Here is a 20,366-nt window from a genome sequence, read left to right on the forward strand (position 1 = left end):
TAAGACCAAACTATTTTACTATACGTTATTATTATTTTTTAACAGATTTCTATAAACATGACAGGAGAATTACAAAAAAAACATACTTGGTCTACAATGTATAGTGAATTAATTTACTTTAATTATTTTATTCGTTCAAGGTGTGACAGGCTCCTAGTTGCTTAAAGATAGTAAATGAGTGAATAAAAACATTGTATTTAACTAATATATGAATGTAATATGGCTGAAAGAACTCTACTTTGATGCTTAAATTTAATAACAAAACTGCCGATTTTTTCTTTGTCAGAAAATGTCTAGTTTTTCTTTTATCATGGGAAAACAAATTATTAGACTTTAAATTAAGACCTGCTTCATTATTCAGATTAGTAAACCTAATAAACTTACCAAACCTTTGCTTAATTCTTCTAGTTGCGATATCTGAAACTCGCAGTCTCTTACTTCAGAAAAGATACTTGGATCCAGACACGAAAGATCAATAGAGAGTATTTCACTGTAGAGAAAATGGCGACACATGATCTCTTAATTGTATCAAGGATTACGATGTGGATCTGTATATTACAGGCCTAATAGCACCAGATATTTATTCATCATGAACGAACTTGTGTGCCATGAGTTTCTTCTTCCATAGCTTATTTGCAGCCTATGTCCACTCTAAACTTATCTGCAGCTTTTTCAACAGCAGCAAAGTATCTATTAAGGTATTGGGTTCGTCCTATGTCTCAATTACCAAATGATCTTTTAAGAGAACCATTCTGCTAGATTGGAAGTATTTTGACAATGGTGAAGTCAATTCAATTATGTGCATGGATTTGAATATGTGATAATCGTTTCATGTTTAAGTAGCAATACTTTATAAGCTGTTACCTCCACGCGCTAGTAAAGTTTAGATATCTGGTCGTCTTAAATTCTGGCTATTATAACGAATAAAGCAAACCTTGGTTTTAAAAACTGTCCATATATTTACTTCAGTTTGTATCTTTAGACCACCAAACCACCAACGAGTTTCGCCGATCATAAAGAGTCTTCGATTGTGAATGTTCTGTTTAATATTTTCTCATGCATTCGTCTGTTGCCATGACTTCGGAATAAACACTGCGATTGTCGTTCAATCAAACTGAATAGAGAAGCGAATGGAATCGCAACCTTTGTAGTAACTAACAGTACTGGAGTTAATACGTCTACATAGCACTGAACACGAATGTGATCCGTGGGCTCTTAATAGCCACGTATTGAAGCCTTTATATTGTCTTTGCGTACTTACTGTTTCATTAGTAAAGTTGTCAGTGCATTTTTGTATGCTAATTTTCCAGGACTTGAGAACCTACACTGGCATTTGAAACAACTATTATCCAACAAAAGATTCGCTATGTATTAGTGCAAAAACGTTCTCGTGAATATTGTCTGTTACATACCGTAAGATAACAGACAACTGATATTTGAAAGAGGTTTCCTGAGATGCACAATTCTCACTTAAAACATCTCAACATTCTTCACCTCGTTTGCAACAGTCTCGTAAATAAATCATCGAATTGTTTCGATAAGAGTAGTAACTTATATTTAAGAGAAGAGTTCTGAGAGATTTTTGTTTTGTTTTTTCCTACCGAAAAATACAAGTTCTTGCTTTTCCTTCTATGCAGTTTCTTACATGTGTTTGCAAACAAATATCGTACTTGCTAAGTGATAGAACAAATTCCAGACAGATTGTCATGATCTACAGGAAATATTATGAAGTGTATAAGTGTATATATGTTTTTGGGGGAGATTATTAATAAGAAACAAACAAACAGCAAACCAATGTGTAATAAGACGAGCGAAGTGCTTAAGTGTCAACTTCTTTTGTTTATGAAATTTCTCGCAAAGCTACTCGAGGACATTTCTAATTTTGAAGTGATAAATTATAGGGAAGGCAGTAGGTTAACAGTGCCCACCGTCAATTTGTGGATAACCCTCACTGAATAATGAGGTTTGACCGATCATTCTTGCAAATGACCCATGGCTCGTGCGGAGCACGAGTTTTACTTTTACGGTTGAACACGAGCTATGAGTGTGGCACACTCACAATTGTCTATATTTGTTAATTTGTAATAATACACTAATTAGTCAAGTTTTGTTTCATCCAATTGATTTCTTGTCATGTGATAGCCTGACCATACATTCTGCACTGTGATTATTCCATGTACTAGTATGGACTGCTGACTATTTTAATTAAAATTGCTGAGAGTGAAGAGGCTATTCAGGTTCACTTTGCATTTATTTATTTTACTTTATGTGAGAAGTTTAGTGTAGTGAACTGTTTGAAGTGTCTGCTATGAGATGAAACAAAACAGACACAATCTGCAAACTGTAAGAAAGTGTGATGTATTTTGAATACTGGTTCAACAACAGTTAAAAGTACAGGCTTTTTTGGTATTTTCCAGAGCTGGCAAATAGCCATTTCAGGTTTAACCATATGGAATAGTCGAACTCTGTAAGTAATGGTGTACCTACTATGAGGTTACATTTTGAGAAATAACACAACCAGCTGACCTTCCATGGCCAAGCGTGTTAAGGCGTTCGACTCGTAATCTGAGGGTCGCGGGTTCGAATCCTCATCGCATCATACATGCTCGCTCTTTCAGCCGTGGGGGCGTTATAATGTTACGATCATCCCACTATTCGTTGGTAAAAGAGTAGCCCAAGAGTTGGCGGTGGGTGGTGATGACTAGCTGCCTTCCCTCTAATATTACACTGCTAAATTAGGGACGGCTAGCGCAGATAACCCTCGAGTAGTTTTGCGCGAAATTCTAAAACAAACCAAATCCATTACTTTTTGCTGCTGTTTTATGTTTCATATTCTTAATAGCTAGCAATAAAGCAGACAGTTATAACCAAATTGTTAACGTTAAAATTCAGTACTTTTATCTTTAATGAGTAAATATAAGGTAAATTTATTGTGACCTTGCATGTAATTATTTGCCAAACTTGAAGTATGGATATTCTATACAGTAAATATATCAAAAATGAAAGTATTTTCAAAATCATATGACTTTTAAATCAGCTAGTGGCGTCGATAAGATACGTTGCTGCAAGCAGGCGTGTTGTACTTGAAATTAGATGCTTGAAAGTAAAAGTTTGATGTGGAAGGAAAATTATGTCTTAAGGCTAAAATAAAGAGGAGTATGTACTTTTGAAATAAGTGCTTAATTCAACTTAAAATGATATTTTTGTTAATTTGGTGAGAGCACAAAATGTGACAGTAGGAGATCAATGACCGAAGTAGCCTACAAAATCAATATGTTCCTCTCTTTCCTGTTGAATGATTGCTTTCCCTGGTATTTCTAAATCCATTGACCGCTTTTCATTTTATAATTTCAAGTGTATCACTATTCAAATTGTCTGTTTTATTGATAAGTATTTATTTCATCTTTAGGATAAGATTATTTCCTATTTTAGTCTGTTTATTACGTGATTTTTTTTTTAGTTTGAAGTACTTTCTTGATTGCTAAGCCTGATTAGTGATTCTTCACCTGAAAGTGGTTTAACAGTAGATATTATCCTAGTGATGTTTTGTTCGTTTGTTAATTTTACGATATTCACGCATAACTGTACAAAAGTTATTTGCGCTAGCTGTCTCTAATTTTAAATTGATATATTAGAGGGAAGGCAGCTAATGAACATCCCCTGCCAATTCTTTGGGTACTCTAATCAAAATGTTGTATTTTGATGTAGTAAGCGCTCTTACGAATCATCTACGAACCCAAAAGGCGGAGCGATTGTTTAATATTTATTTTTAACTCAAATTCAAATCATGATGTTTCAGAAGATAACCCCTAGGCCTCCCAAGCGGCAATCGGGCCGATTAAAAATATTGTGTGTGTGTTTTCTTACAGCAAAGCCACATCGGGTTATCTGATGAGCCCACCGAGGGGAATCTAACCCATGATTTTAGCATTGTAAATTCGTAGACTTACCGCTGTACTAGCGGGGGGCTAAAAATATTGACCCCTGTTCTAGTTTTTTACCCAGCGATAAGCGAAAAAACACAACGCTAGAATCCGGGGTTCGATCCATGCGACTTGTACAGCGAAGGTAATCCATTGCGCAGATTTATACTAAAACGAAAACAATAAACTAATTTTAGCCCCAGATAGTCGAAACATAGAACAAAACTGTAAACTGAAGTGAATTTATATTGTATAAATTACTGTATTCAAAATAACTTGAGAACTTAACACTGAAATTCGTGACTCCATCCTTGCGGTCCACAAAACACAAATAATACTGATCTTATCATGGGCCAGAATGAAGAATGGTGTCATGGACTTACAAATAATTTGGTGTTTTATTAGTTGATTTATCAAAATTCGGTTTCTTGTATCATTTACATAGGGTATATTGATGACAACTAGGTAAACAAAGTATTGGACAGTTCTAAGTTTTTTAGCGAAGTACATTTATAGTGCATAACCGAGAAAGGTTTCTTGTGAGGGTTTAATGAGACTTAACATGTTGTGTTTCCTTAAAGCACAAATCCTTCCTTTTAAACAGATACCGGAAAAAGGGCGGGATGAACATTTTAACAACTAGGTGTGTTTTATTAGCCATTGCATCAACTCCACTGTTTCTTTGTAAAACCGTGTGTTTAAAGAGTTAAGTTGTAATCATAGGGGCGTGGTCACTGTGCCGAATGAATTCATCAGCTGGACTTCTTAATACTAGTATTTATATTAGTTTTAGTGGCATTATGTTCAATACTTTGCTTATAAGCAAGTATTATAGCCAACTAAATAGGTCCTGGGTATGTTCTGGGTGACCCTGAGGTTCAAGAATATGAATATTCGTTGGTGCGTCATTAGTGACGTCACACTACTAATTATGTTTCTACGATGTTCACATTATCTGTTGTGTTGTGGTGTGTTTGACTACCTTTGTTAAATGTAGAAAATTGTATAAACTTCAATCTCGTTAAGGAATAACTGAAGATAAGAACATGATTATTCATAGATTAGTTTTGTTTTTATCATTGCGAAAAAGTTTCAGGCCTTCATTTGCCCAACTGTATATAATAGTAACACTTCATTAATAATACGGTTGTGTAACTTGGAAATTCATTAACTCGTAACAGGTAATAAACCGAAACCTTAATTAACCGGCTAACTGAGAACTGCAATTTTGTCATCAAGGTTTAGTGGCCCACACAGTCTTCATTGGTGAGTGTGTGTTTTCTTATAGCAGAGCCACATCGGGCTATCTGCTAAGTCCACCGAGTGGAACAATCGAGCTCCTGATTTTAGCGTTTTAAATCCGTAGACTTATCGCTGTATCAGAGGGTCGACTCATTGGTAAGACCTAAAACTGATTTTGATAATAATATATTAGCTTCAGGTCAAACGTTACAGTAATATTTTATATCTACCTCCACCACTTAATGGCGCTATTGTTGTTTAACTTGTGAAACTCGAAACATTAATTAGACTGGTATTTAACTTTTTCTGATTCTCTAACTTCTGACATTTTTAAAAACTTTGAACATGATTTTTTTTGCGAAATTTGTTATCTTTTGTTATTTTAAATCTTAGACTATATTTCATCATGTTAAGAGAAACAAGTTAAGCTTTAGGCCAAGTTAAGAAAAATAATTTGTCCCATTAGGTTTACTTAATTGTTACTTTACAATTATGTTGCTGTTAATCTTGCAAAACACTACTTTATGACGATTTTTTGAAGTTTGCGTAAAGCTACACGAGGGCTATATGCGCAAGCCGTCCCTAATTTTGTAGCGTAAGACTAGAGGGAAGGCAGCTAGTTATCACCACCCACCGCCAACTCTTGGGCAACTCTTTTACCAACGAATAGTGGGATTGACCGTCACATTATAGTGCCCCCACGGCTGATAGGGCGAGCATGTTTGGTGTGACGGGGATTCGAACCCACGACCCTCAGATTACGAGTTGAACGCCTTAACCCACCTGGCTATGTCGCACTTATTTCGTGATGATGAGAAATCTACATGAAGTGAAAATTATTCTAAAGATGGCTGGTATGGGTATTAAAACTTTACTTAAAATATAGAACAAGGTTTCGACTTTCTTAGGTCATCTTCAGGTCAACAAAGACAGTTTGCAACCATACCAGCCGTTTCTAAATACAAAACACTATTCCCTTCTCGTATACGTATTACCCATGGTAACATGCCAATGTGCACCCTAGTTCGCTATCGAGCTTTACACCTTTTATTTTTCGTTTGAGAATAACACATCTTTATTAGAATATCCGTTTGAATTTTGGCATTGCTACATAGTAGATGTCGCTGTAATTATAGCTCTACCACCGTGTCTAAATAAACGTATTTCACTTAACTAAGCTACAACGTTCGTTTTTTAAAAGTGAATACACAAAGATAGATTGGCTGATGTTATATTACGTCATGAGAACAGCTCTCTTCTTTGACCAAGTAAAATAATAAATCGCATAAAACATGTAGATATGCATGACATGCAAGGAGGAGAAATTATTTTTCGTCGTTCGTATGTCATATGAGAACTCGGTTTCCTGTTGTTCAAACCCTGTTTAAGACGTTACACACACGTTATCATAATCCTGTTGAACGAGTGGTTGAGTTACTAACACTCGAGTGATTGAAGTCTCAGTTTGCTGTAGTCTGTGTCCAGGATAACCTATGGTATGTAAAAAACATTTTTATCGGGTGATACAGCGAAGACCATGCGAAAATGTCTCGTATACTTATATGGCCGTATAATTTTAAGGCACAGGCTTAAATGTTTAATATTATTTTAATGCTAATAATCATTATGTTCATGTTAATAGGCTAAATTAACACGTTTAATTCGCGCAACCAGTAAACTACGTTTAGTTATATTACTATAATTCGCTAAGTCAAAGTACAACGTAATTTTTAGCATAAAATAATTTTCCGCATGCCTACATTCTTTAACCGAAGATGGTTTGTTCTGCTCTGCCTGTTTCACTAATTATCGGAATTTATAATTACCTGCAGCCTAATTAAATGAACCACATACTTCTCTAAAAACTCATAAATCACATTCAGAAGAAACATTATTAATGATAAATTGATTTCGAAATGTTGGCCACCTTTTATTTAACCTTTTGACCTGCATGCGCCAAATGACTTTAATTCATGCTATAAAATATATGCCGGATTTCAACAAGTATTTTTGTAACATGAAAAGTGTATTAATCAACTTAACCACAAGCATTACAGGATGTTTATGGAAATAACATGCTTGTACACATCTACAAGTCCACATGAACATGGTTCCTTTATAAGGAGCGACCTTTTAACATTTCTTTCACTTGTTTAAACCACAACTTGAAGTTAAAGATGATCTACGATGAAAAAGAAAGATACATAACGCACATGGTCTGCAGTTACCAAGAGAAAAATTTCGGAAGTGAAAAAACAAAACTTTCGAAATAGTATGAGACATGCCAGAGACTTCCGCTAATATTCCACTAACTGATATCCGTTTCATTAATTCTCTTGAATAAATTTTAGATTGAAATATTTTTGTAGTTACATTTTCCCATGAACTAGTTTGTTTGTTTTTTTAATTTCGCGCAAAGCTACACGAAGGCTATCTGCGCTAGCTATCCATAATTTAGCAATTTAGGACTAGAACTAAGGCAGCTAGTTAGTCTTCACCACATACCGCCAACCCTTAGGGATACTCTTTTACCAAAAAACAGTAGGATTAACCGTCACATTATAATGTTCCCATGAGTGAAAAGGCGAGCATGTTTGGTGTGACTGGGATTCAAACCCGCGATCATTAGATTACGAGTCGAGTGGGCCTTTCATGAAATAAGGTTTACGTTTCTATTATTTGAAAAGAAGAAATGTAATCTTACTCCTATTCACTTTATTTTATTATTATTTATCCCTGTTACACCAAACATACTCGTCCTTTCAGCCTTGGGGACGTTATAGTGACGGTCAATCCCATTATTAATTGGTAAAAGAGTAGCCCAAGAGTTGTCGGTTGGTGCTGATAACTAGCTGCTTTCCCTCTAGTCTTACACTGCTAAATTAGGAACGACTAGCGCAGATAGCCCTCGCGTAGTTTTGCGCGAAATTAAAAAACAAACAATCGATGATCAGGGTTTGAATTAAAAAATAAGTAACACCATAAGCAACTAGAAACTTCCGAATAAGCTGTATGATTGTCAGTTAGTTTTGAATAAAGACAGTATTTGTTGTTGTTCACTTAAGTCATTCGCCTTCATTTGCTCTCCATATTCATTGCAGTTTTCAGCATCACATTTGCGTAATATTTTTAAAATTTCGAAAAACATTACGCGAACAGAGCATCTTACAAGAGCTTAAAATGCACATGGCAGGCGTTGTATCATAGATATTCTCAGTGTGTATTATTCAAATTATTTGTAAGAATAAGACGTAATTTTATAAACGTTGATATTAACTTTAGGAATATATTTTAAGTAGCTAAAAGTGTGTGTCGAACATTTTGTCCAAAATAAATTACTGGATGGAACATAACGATATTTCTAGTGATGCATAGGCATAATAAAACTTATGAAATTTCTCCAATTACATTAAACAGGGGTTTTCAAGATTGAAATAATAATAATAAAATACATAGTCAGAAAGAAAAAAATAATAGCTTTTAAAGTGGTTAGCTTTTATTTGGAATTCTTAGTACCGTGTGCATGAATATGTTGATTGATTCTTCAGAATTTTTCACTTACTTGAATCTTATCAAATACCGAAATTTTGCTGTTGTCCTAGTTTTTTTTTTTTTCTGTCATGGGACAATCATACAGGTTGCATCTTAATTCATTGAATAAAAATGTGAAAGTTGTTATGGAATGTAGATATCCTAAGTGTTCAAGAGTCTACGTCGAACATTATGTAACAAAAGGTTTTTGCGTTGAATTTCAAGCATAGCTTTTCAAGGACTATTTGCGTTAGCCATCTCTAATTTAGGGATGACTAATGCAGATAGTCCTCGAAAAGCTATGCTTGAAATTCAACATCAAGTGATAAACTGGAGGGAAGTAGTTAGTTAGCAACACCCATCGCCAACTGTTGTTCTATTCTAATCCGTAATGAGATTGGTCTTCACATGATAACGCTTCCAGAACTGAAAAAGCGAGCATAACTGATGACAGGATTCGAACCTGTGATTCGTATGTTGTGAGTCCAACACCCGTAAGGAAAGAAGTTATTAGATGTGAAGTAACAGTACTAATTTGTAAAGATGAAGGATGGTCTTGAAAAACCTTGTAGAGAAATATCCTTTTTACCTATTCTGTCTTACGGCTACTAATAAAGCAATGTATATAAGCATTCTAACACAGAAACACTGTTTATATCGAGGAATAGTGTACAACAACTCTACTTCCCTGATGGACGTGATCGTTGGTTACGCGGACTGTGCATTCAAAGATTCATGATGTGTGACTCTTGTTTACAAAATTGCGCTTCACATTTGAAGGAATGGGTATAAGTGCATTGGTCAAATACCATCATTCCATCACATAAGAGTTGCTGGAGGATGCTGATATTGGCTTTCCTCCCACCCTAGTCCAGCGGTTTTCATTCCATGTGGTGCGCCTCCCTTAGGAGATACCATATGCGTGTATTTTTTTAAAGAAAAGTTAGTTATTAAAAATAAGCTGCTAGAAAAATAACTTAAATAACAAAGTAAAATATCTCAAATAACATTTTTATCCTACCAGGAGGCACCCTTAGAAATCGTGACACTTCCGGAGCGTGTTTTTTTTACTTCTCTACAATCTGTCATATCATAAACTTTAGGGAGGAGTTTTTTGTATATATTTTTTATTAAAGTTAGAGACTTACTGTAACAGTTTTGCAGCAATGCTCTAGTCTCTCAGTTCAAAATCAAGAATTGTTTATACGCAGATACACCTTGTGTAGCATGCCACGAAACTCTGAAGTAATTTCTGCACAATGAATTAATAATAAACCAAAAGTAGCCTGTTTGTCTTTTAAAGACTTCGTTTACGTTAAAACAATTCATTGCATCTTCCTATGTAAAAGTTGAGTTTTTGTATTTTATTTCATGGAAATCGATATAAAGAGCTTAATTTATGTTTTACGTTGTTTCTTTTTCCTATGAAGCTCTTACATTTTGTTACATTTCCACTAATTTCCGTATACGTATATGTAATGTTTATGATTTAACACAAACGTGCACTTGACAACGTGTAATAAGTTACAGACGTTGAAAATGTAACCAGAACGTATTTGTATAATTGTCTACATATACAGGGTGTACCTTAAGTTTACTTAATTAATTTATGAACTAATGAACACAAGTTTTACGTTATTTTACAACACTTTCCTCCTTTGAAGCAATGGCCCGGCATGGCCAGGTGGATAAAGCACTCGACTAGTAATCCGAGGGTCGCAAGTTCGAATCTCCGTCACACCAAACATGCTTACCCTCTCAGCCGTGGGGACGGTATAATGTGACGGTCAATCCCACAGTTCGTTGGTAAAAGAGTATTCCGAGAGTTGGCGGTGGGTGGTGATGACTAGTAGCCTTCCCTCTAGTCTTACACTGCTAAATTAGGGACGGCTACCGCAGAGAGTCCTCGAGTAGCTTTGCGCAAAATTCAAAACAAAACAAATCCTAGAAGCAAATGTTCAAAGTACTTTCCTTACTGATTTTTACAGTTCATAACGTTGATAACAGATGTCTTTACCAATATTGTATCAAGATTTCTTGATGACGAGAAACCCACTTGAAATAAAAATGTATTAATACCCATACCAACCGTTCTGAAATACATGTATTAAGATGTACTATTTGTTCTTGAAGGTTAGTTCCCTTAGCTTTATATTTGCATGAATAAATCATTCTCCGAGTATTCCCCACTCCGCAAAATACGTTGGTGTCAAAACATGCAAGCTAAAAAAATTCTTAGGTAGACTGAGTTACAGCCCACGTTGTTTATGTTTCATATACTCCTAGTTCCGAAAATAAGGCGTTTAGTGTAAAACATAACTTAAAACTATACTTTATAAACTATATCAATCATAACTTAAATATATGCTTCAATGTGAATTTTGCCCATCTAATTGGTGTTCAAGGTGTACTTAATGTTATTGTCAAGCACTTTTGAAAAGGGCTGTCCATTGAGGTGTGAATAAGCAGTTTCTTTTATATTTTATAGATTTGATTTAATATGTAGCTATTGAGAATTAAATATCATTATTGGTGATTTAGACGGAGTGTGAAGAACGTGATGGAAGTTCTTAATGAAACTGAAGTTATCCTAGAGATACCAAGATATCCTCGTGGTGCAACAGTATTTGCTGCTGTTTGCTGTGTTATATTCATCATCGTTGGGCTTCTGGGAAACTTCTTGACGATCCTCGCCCTCTGTCAGAGTGTAAAATTGAGAAACGCTACCACAGCGTTTGTAATCAGTCTTTGTACAACTGACTTCCTGTTTTGTGCGATTAATTTACCCCTAACAGCATCAAGGTATATCCATCAGGCTTGGTTGCTAGGAGACACAATGTGTTCTCTGTTTCCGTTTTTCTTCTATGGAAACGTTGGGGCCTCACTCCTTTCTATGACAATGATTACAATCAACAGGTACGTCTGCATTTGAAACAGTATATTTTCTTAAGAATTATTGTAGTAAAATGTATTACAATGCATTCATTTATTTATCTGTTTTAAATTTTTTGTTCATCAAACAATTTATCCCCGGGCTGCGGGCTTACAACTCTAAAATCCGGGTCTCGATACCCGTGGTGAGCAGAACACAGATAGCCCATTGTGTAACTTTGTGCTTAATTACAAACAACCACATTAAACAATTTTTTAGGTATTGTAAAGTTTTCATTCTTCCTTGAAATAGAAAAACAAATTCTTGAAGATGACGTATTTTATAGTTAACTTGTTTCATTTAGTTTTGTAATTTTGTGGTTGGCCATTAACTTTTTAATAAATAGCTGGTAAGCTAATATATATTAAATTGATTTTCTTATGAATTTACGATAGACTAAAAATATGCCAACTAATGACATGACTTGAAAGTAAACGACTTTACGTTTTCAGAAGAACAAGGTATGCTACCTAAAGTATCTGTTACTTAAAAATTATTCCAAATTAAGATTGATTGATTCACTAAAAAATTTATCACAGGCTTTCCCTCTGTTATGGAGTTCCGCTGGAATATGTTTATCAGTTGGCCTTAGTGCCGTTCCCGATTCCGAACTAACGACCACAGGAATGAAACTGGCCGATAGTATCCACTTTTAATCTATGACCATATACCTTTTTATTATATAGTTTGTTTTAACACCTAATTACGCACTGTAAAAAAGGTGATTTTAATTAGTATTACCAAATCTTCTTATAATGAACGGAATTGGGCTTGTTTGTTCTTGGGTCGTTTATCTGGGCTTTTTTTTTGTAATAACCGACTTTAACACACAGTAAAATGTTTTTTTCAATGAACAGGAGTGGTGATAAGATAATTCTAAAATTTGAATCACTTGTAAACTATTCGTTGACCAAATCAATTACCAAAAACCAAACACAATTGTAACGTTCCTGATCAGCCCATTTAAGCCGCACAAATCGCCATTTTTAAGGTAAGCCATAAGGGAGCACTTTTGAAAGTCAGTGCATCCTTGTATTGAATGGCAGTGCCACTTATTTTATGCGAGATTTGGCAATACTGATTTAATGGTATTGCTTTTTTTATATACTTGAGAAGCTTGTCAACGACCTCAGCACAGGATCTTCTCCTTCCAATAATATTCTTAATATTTTCTGTACTAATAAGTAAAACCTATTTAAATTTAAGTAGCACCTGTTCTTCTTAATTTTTAAATGACGAGAAAATTAACCAAGTTAAAATTTATGTTTTATTCACACGCTGTGTTGGAACAAATACATCAAATATTTAAAAATATTTTAAGAGTTTAGCATCTCTACTTGTCAAAGCAACTATCGTTGAGGAAAACTAAAAATGAGCTCTTGCGCTTTTCAAAGACACACGGACAAAGATTCATATTTAAATGGTATAAATTACATCCTTGACCTAAGTATTCCACACCTAATGACAGTTTACTGTTTTGTCTTGTTATTTTACTACAGGTACAAGGGGAACAAGCTTTGTGTAACTGGAGGGTCCGATGCATGGGAAACTGCATCTCCAAAAAACAACAAGCAGTTTTATACACATTTGAATAATATATGGAAATATAATACTTGTTTCGAATCAAAGCTTTCTGAGAAAACAGTAACGGACCGCTTTAATGAATCTCACCGGCTGATTGTAGGTTTGGAAATAGATCATAATACTTGCAGATACGTTGAGACTTACAGCTGTCCAAAACATAGTTGAGAGGGGTCATCGTGAAAGAGACACAGCCAAAAATAGTTTTTTAGAGAATAAAACTTATTAAAGCCTTATTCCCAGATTCTAAATGAACAACTCATGAAGGGCTTTAAAATGTCAAATGTAGACATTACAGTATACAATATACCACTTTGAATACCCTCAGTGATATAAAAAAATAAACTCGGTTCTTTTCATTCTTAGTCTGAAACTAAAGACCCATCCACCACCATCCTTAAAAAAAAGAGTAGATGAGTTTGTTACTACGATATTTTAATGATTCAGAAGTCGCTGATAACTCGAGGCAGAATCGTTGACCAAATATAATAAAGGACAACACTATTGATGTCATAAACCTGATGGTAAAGGATGTGATGCTACGGCTGTTATGAATGGCAAGTACTCTGGGGTTAAACAAATAAAAATTACCTTCACTGTTTTGTTCATTGTCATAAGAAGATGACTGACATTTTCTCAACGCTTCAGATTTACTACAATTTTAGTAGCTATTCTAATGTTCATGCACAGTGAATTACTTTCCGAAGAAGAAAAAAAACAACAAGTACTCAGAATAAAAGCCTGTACAATTTAAAAACACAATGAGATTGTCAGATGCATGCTGTTTAGCGAGGTTTGGCTGCTTAAATACATGTTGACGTAAGTGACAACAATCAAAACCGTTCATTAAATGCCAGATTCATTTTAAAACAACTTGACCCTAGGATCGAATATTGTATGCTGTTTCTGAAAGACATCTTGCATGAACCAAAAAGAGCGTCAGATATGCTGCAAGTTCCAGGTTGTATTACATGAAAGTAGCAGATCTCCTTGAGAGTCGTCTAGCAGGGTTGACAAACCACAGATGTGACGAAAACGTTGCACGATATTTTCAAAGTTCTTGTGACATCGTGACCAGAAAATGATCTGAAATGTTGCCGTTGGCGCCAGTTATAAAGCTCCACACCCTCGTACATGAATGGCTTTGTAGTTCTAAATCACTTGGGAGCGGAACACCATCTGATATAAAACGAGCCATCTAAACAAATGGTTCGATGGGGAAGACTTCCAAATATTTCGCTTGTTGTTTGCAGATTACCTTAAATCTGAAAAAATTCCTCAATTTTGAGACTATTAAACCTCTTGCAGCCCGTTATAGACTGAATCTTGAAAACATACAAATTGAAATGAGACAAGATAATAGAATGAATGAGAGTTCAGGTGGGGCATTTAGAGCAGTCGGAGAGTTTGCAGATAAAAGCCTTATCTATGGCTTTTACTGAACTTTACGAGGTTATAAAGATAGTAATAACTCTCCCAGTTAGCAAACCCGGCTGTGAAAGAAGCTTTAGCAAGCTAAAACTGATTAAAATCACCTTAGAAACAATGGCAGATAAGAAACTGAAGAATGTAACAGTAATTAGGGTGCACAAAGAAAGCGCTCTTTCCTTTGACCTTGATAATAATGATGACAGGCTCATGACTAAATTTACAAGTGTAAGGTTAACGATGGTTTAAAGTCGAAGAGGATCGTTACAATTAATGTCTTGGTAAATTCATGTTTTTAACATTATTCATCAATCCACTTGAAAAACGTATCCGCCCCCCAAAAAAATTCTGTGAGTATTTTGGGGTTTCAAAACTCAATGCAAAGTACTTTTTGAAACCCTAACCTTAGCTCAATGTAATATAAGAATGTCTTGTTTTGCCTTCACTGTCTCCCCTCTTTTTTCTTTTTTTTGAGCTGGCGCCACCGCCGTATTCAACGTAAATAAAGGCAAAGTCTGAGTTCATTACAACTCTCAGCGATCATGTAAGAGATGATGACACTGCAATAGCACGAGCAAGTGTCCTCATTAAAACTATATTTTTACCTTGATTAATGCTGACTGTCTTTTCTATCTAATACAATAATAGCCCGTTTAGGCAAATACGGACTAATTAGGAAAAATATAAAGCAAAATGAAACCGGAACACTTGTTGTCTCGATTTCTTCGGGACACTAGAACAGAGAAGTGAAAACCGGGAAAGTTGGTTATTAAGACTAAACCTAATGTTACCACTTTAGACCTAGCTGAATTACAGCATTAGCTAAGCCCGTAAACCTAAAAGTGAGAAATCCAAACTAATGTTCCTAAAACAATCTATTCCTGATTTTAATGTTAAATATTTATTTATCCTATCGAACGTCATGTATTATTGCAAATGACCAATTCCAGGCTTTAAAAATGATATATAAGAAAAGATTTCATTGTACTCTAATATTCCTTTTGGGCCCGGCATGGCCAGGTGAGTTAAGGCGTTCGACTCGTAATCTGAGGATCGCGAGTTCCAATCCCCATCGCACCAAACATGCTCGCCCTTTCAGCCGTGGGGGCGTTATAATGTTACTGTCAATCCCACTATCCGTTGGTAAGAGAGTAGCTCAAGAGTTGGCGGTGGGTGGTGATGACTAGCTGCCTTCCCTCTAGTCTTACACTGCTAAATTAGGGACGGCTAGCGCAGATAGCCCTTGAATAGCTTTGCTCGAAATTCAAAAAACAAACAAACTATTCCTTTTTTGTTGTTTCTGATACCCCTAATCATGATACTCATACATTTGAAAAACTACTTGTAATAATGACTAAAAGCTAAGCCTATTATTCTTCACAATAATTTTACTTTTAGTTTTAAGGTTTATGTAACATTTAATGCAATACTATTCTAAAACATTTTACTTTACATTTTAGATTATGTCTAGCTTAAACTTTAAAAACATTTATAATGTAAAACTAGCTGTTCTGAGGTTAATACCCACTAGTTACGTTTTCAAAGCTGCCAGAACACACTCATTGAGCTTTAGACTTACACACCTGAACTTATTCTCACGTTCACACCCATTAGTGAAAAATCTCGCGTTTTGGCCACGTTACTTTGCACCAAGTTGTATCCAAGGGTGAAATTCACAACAGAAAATATGTCGGTACTCATTGGTGCACTAAACAACAGATTTTGGAATTATATGTAATTTAGACTATTATTTGCTGAAAGTTAAAAAAAAATACACCCTTGTTTCTTGTAACAACACTCATAGTGAGCACAATTATATATATAATTTGATATGCCAAAATCACTGCTGCATTTTTCCACAATATTCACTGTTTGATGGATTTTAAGAATCAAATATACATTAAAGGCAACTTTTTTTTTGCTTCACATTTCCTTGGGTGACACAAATTATACATGCTAATTAGTGGCGTGACTACAAAAGATACTCCTCCGCATAAAACGTAATTGGGTCCCCCCAAAATATTAAATTTTCGGGCTCTGATGAAACGTTTTTGCTTGTTGACATAATAATTAAAGGTGGGTTGAATAAAGAGAATTAAACTAGAGGGCCACTCAGTAGAGCGTGTGTTTAGCCATGCAGCGTTGATCACATTCGACTTTCAAAAAATTTTAAGAAAATGTGTCCGCGTGTCTGTCGTAACGAACAGATACGAACCATTGTTTGTTTCTGAATTTCGCGCAAAGCTACACGAGGGCTATCTGCGCTAGCCGTCCCTAATTTAGCAATGTAAGACTAGAGAGAAGGCAGCTAGTCATCACCACCCACCGTCAACTCTTGGGCTACTCTTTTACCAACGAATAATGGGATTGACCATCACATTATAACGCCCCCACGAGTGAAAGGGCGAGCATAGTTGTTGTGATGGGGATTTGAACCCGCGATCCTCAGATTACAAGTCGAGTGTCTTAACCACCTGGCCAGGCCGGGCCTTATTGGTAAATAGCTTCCATAAGTGATTGTAAATTATCTCGCCATTCCTTTATATATCTTTAAAATTTATTGGTAAATAGCTTCCATAAATGATTGTATATTACCTTACAGTTCCTTTACATATCTTTAACACGTTATGATTTATACACGGTCTTTAATTACAGCAGATTTGTGTTTGATATCTTAATATTTTTAACACACTTTTCTCCCGGTTTAGATTAATCTTAATCAACCACTACAACCTGTACGACAGGATCTACAAGAAACGTTACGTGGCGCTGATGATTGCCTTTTCTTGGATATTTAGTTTCTCCATGCTTACACCAACATTGGCACGTGCTTGGGGAGAGTTCGGTTTGAACGACGAAACTTTTTCTTGCACTATTCTAAGACGAAACGGTCACTCTCCAAAGAAGTTTTTGTTTATCATAGGGTTCTTGGTTCCTTGTGTCGTGATTATTGTCTCCTACTCTTGTATCTTCTACAAGGTAATTAATATACCTGATAGTACTTTGCAAGTTCTGGTAATTTTTAAACGTTTGAATCATGATGGCCACCCCTTTTATTGTATTTCTCCGGAATCCATTGAAAAAATAAACAGATTTTAAGTGCGCATTCACGCTTTAGAAGTTATAAGTGTAAGGTAAGCGTAAACAACTTAAAATTTACATTAGACAGTGAATATGTAACTTTAAATAGTCGAAAATTTCACATTTTCAAACTGTTTCTTGGGCAGCTGAAACATTTTCGGGCAGTCTGTTGCTTTGGACAATTTTCAGTATAACTTTCGGCTATTACTTATATATTTTTCATTCAAAAGCGAGATAAGGTAGGGTTCATTGTTCCTAACTGATTACTAGTAGGTGTTTCAGCTAAGCCACCTCGTTTCGGATACTTATAGATGTATATTAGTGGTTATTTTATCAGGACAGAAAATGCACATTTTTGAAACATATCCGTTAGTTTGTAAAACTCAGAATTCATACGCTGTTGGTTTTTGATTAGAAGTACCCGTTTGGAGTTTCAGTTACAGATTGTTTTAGAGCAAAATCGCAGATTTATATTTTAATTCTTCTTTTTTTTGCTTATTTATTAAAAACATTAACTTAAAGTGTGCCATCGAAAGTTTTGTAAGTAATTTACATGTTCAAATGATCGATGTACATGTCATACAACTGCTTCCTTCACTGCATTGTATGGATATCATATTTAGTTTATTAGTACTTACTCAAGCTATTTTTAATTTATAGTCACAGAGTTTTCGGACAAAACTTAATAGTGAAATCTATCTTTGATTCAAACATGCAGCGAACAGTAATTTACAGCTCAACGGTCCTATAATAATAAAAAATTAGATTTCGATGCTGCATGGAGCAGACCACAGACAATACATTGTACAGCTTTGTACTTTATCACAAACCATTAATGCAACTTCACAGCACCCCAAGTGTTAATTCCAACAGTTTAATGACATGTTTCACGTGCATGCAACAGCCGATTTTATTATTTACTGTAAGACCAGCGATAATAACCGTAAATACATAAAACAGTGCATTCGAAGTTTCTGTTTAGATTTACTTTTTTCTAACATAACTGTATCGCTGATTTCTTTTAAATAACCGTCAAATTATAAAACTGCAAGTATTGACTGGGATGGTGATCACTGCTTAATTTCCATAGTTTGTATAAACAAAACTTTAAATATTGAAATAAATTAATTACTGTCTGTTGGAAAGATAAAATTTCCTATCGTACATTTTACACACCAAATTACTGCAGATAAACTGGTTTCAAACCAAGTTGTTGCATCTTACCATTCAAATAAAACCACTCGCAATGAAGTAACTCTGAAATTTGTTTCTAGCACACTTTTTTTTCCCCGAAAGAAACTCATTTTTTTGAAGGTATGAATTTTTGTATTTTCAGGTACGTCACAGTCGGAGAAATATTGAGGCTCACAGTCCAATAAGTCAAACAACTCCATCCGCCATGACGAGACAAAATACCCAACGGAATGATGAAATTCGACTGACTCGCATGATGTTGATAATCTTCTGTTCATTTATTCTTTGTTTCCTACCCCTGATGATAGTTAATGTTTTTGACAGCAGAATAAGGTATACGTTATGATATTTTGAACATTATAAATACCAGTTTTAGGTGATTTTATTCTTACATTTTACAAATTCATGACAGTGACAACTGTACTTGTTTCTAGTCAATCGGTTACGTTACTCATAAAGTTACAATATTGTAACAGTTACCACCTGTATCAAAAGTCTTCTGACATTTGCTTTTTTAACTTGTATTTGAAACATTACTTCTCACGAGTGAGGAGTATTAGCTGTCATCTTACATTAACATCTTAATATGGTGTTCAGACACTTCTTACTGTACTGTTTCTAATTGCTTCGTGTCAGAATAAATATTTAATTACCAACGTTAATCTCCCATGTATACCTTCTAATACAAATAACATTTTATGTTGTTCACAAGCTTTAAGCTAACAATTTCTCAAAATTTTCCTTTTAATGATATACAATCTCCCCAGTCTTAAAAGTATTTTTGTTAATCTGTATTTAAAAGTTAAGTATAGTATTTAAGAAATTCAACAGTAAATACCTAACAAATATATTTGTTATTCTTACAAACATTACCATCAAAAGTCTGTTTTAAGATATACTGCCAACTTTTACATGGTATGTATATTTCTATCTTATGTATTAATTTTTGCTTCTTTTAATTCAATACAACATTGTTTGTGTATGCAGTATCTGTAATTAAACTAGCTCAAAACTAAATATCATAGTACAACTAATGGTATAATTATTTGAACTGTTATTCTTGTCTTTATTACACCTTTAGTAATACTAAATCATCTTTATTGCATAGCATTACATTTTCAAAAATGTCCTGGGAGGCATACCCTCAGATCCCCCTAGAAATACTCATTTGAAAACTCAAAGATTCATGCAGCAAAGATTTACATCATCATAACTTGGGTGATTTCATCTATGAACAAATAAATTTACTTTACAAAATATTTGGTGCATGTAGGTACCCATTACAATCCCACTATGCAAACTCTATGAAGTTGTTTTTATTACATTTTTTTTTCAATATCATATATGCCGAAAGCAAAGAAAGTTGTTAACAATTATCTTTTTTTTTTTTTTTCGTGCAAAGCTACTTGAGGGCTATCTGTCCCTAATTTAGCAGTGTAAGACTAGAGAGAAGG

The 20,366-nt window shown here is 34.7% G+C and overlaps 1 protein-coding gene across 4 annotated transcripts in view; it reads left to right on the forward strand.

Annotated features, from left to right (window-relative positions):
* The window catches only part of LOC143237854 (protein trapped in endoderm-1-like), a 35,884-nt gene that overhangs the window by 12,875 nt on the left and 2,643 nt on the right, over positions 1-20,366 (forward strand). For 2 of the 4 annotated variants that reach the window (XM_076477534.1, XM_076477532.1), the window contains exons 2-4: positions 11,238-11,612; positions 17,346-17,616; positions 19,055-19,245. In XM_076477534.1, coding sequence (XP_076333649.1) covers positions 11,257-11,612; positions 17,346-17,616; positions 19,055-19,245 — 818 coding nt within the window. In that variant the 5' untranslated portion in view covers positions 11,238-11,256. Of the gene's footprint in view, positions 1-5,162; positions 5,322-6,265; positions 6,662-11,237; positions 11,613-17,345; positions 17,617-19,054; positions 19,246-20,366 lie in introns of those variants that run through there. The other 2 variants (XM_076477535.1, XM_076477533.1) reach the window with 2 other exon arrangements.

The sequence above is a fragment of the Tachypleus tridentatus genome, chromosome 13, assembly GCF_004210375.1.
Source record: "Tachypleus tridentatus isolate NWPU-2018 chromosome 13, ASM421037v1, whole genome shotgun sequence".
NCBI classification, from domain to species: Eukaryota; Metazoa; Arthropoda; class Merostomata; order Xiphosura; family Limulidae; genus Tachypleus; species Tachypleus tridentatus.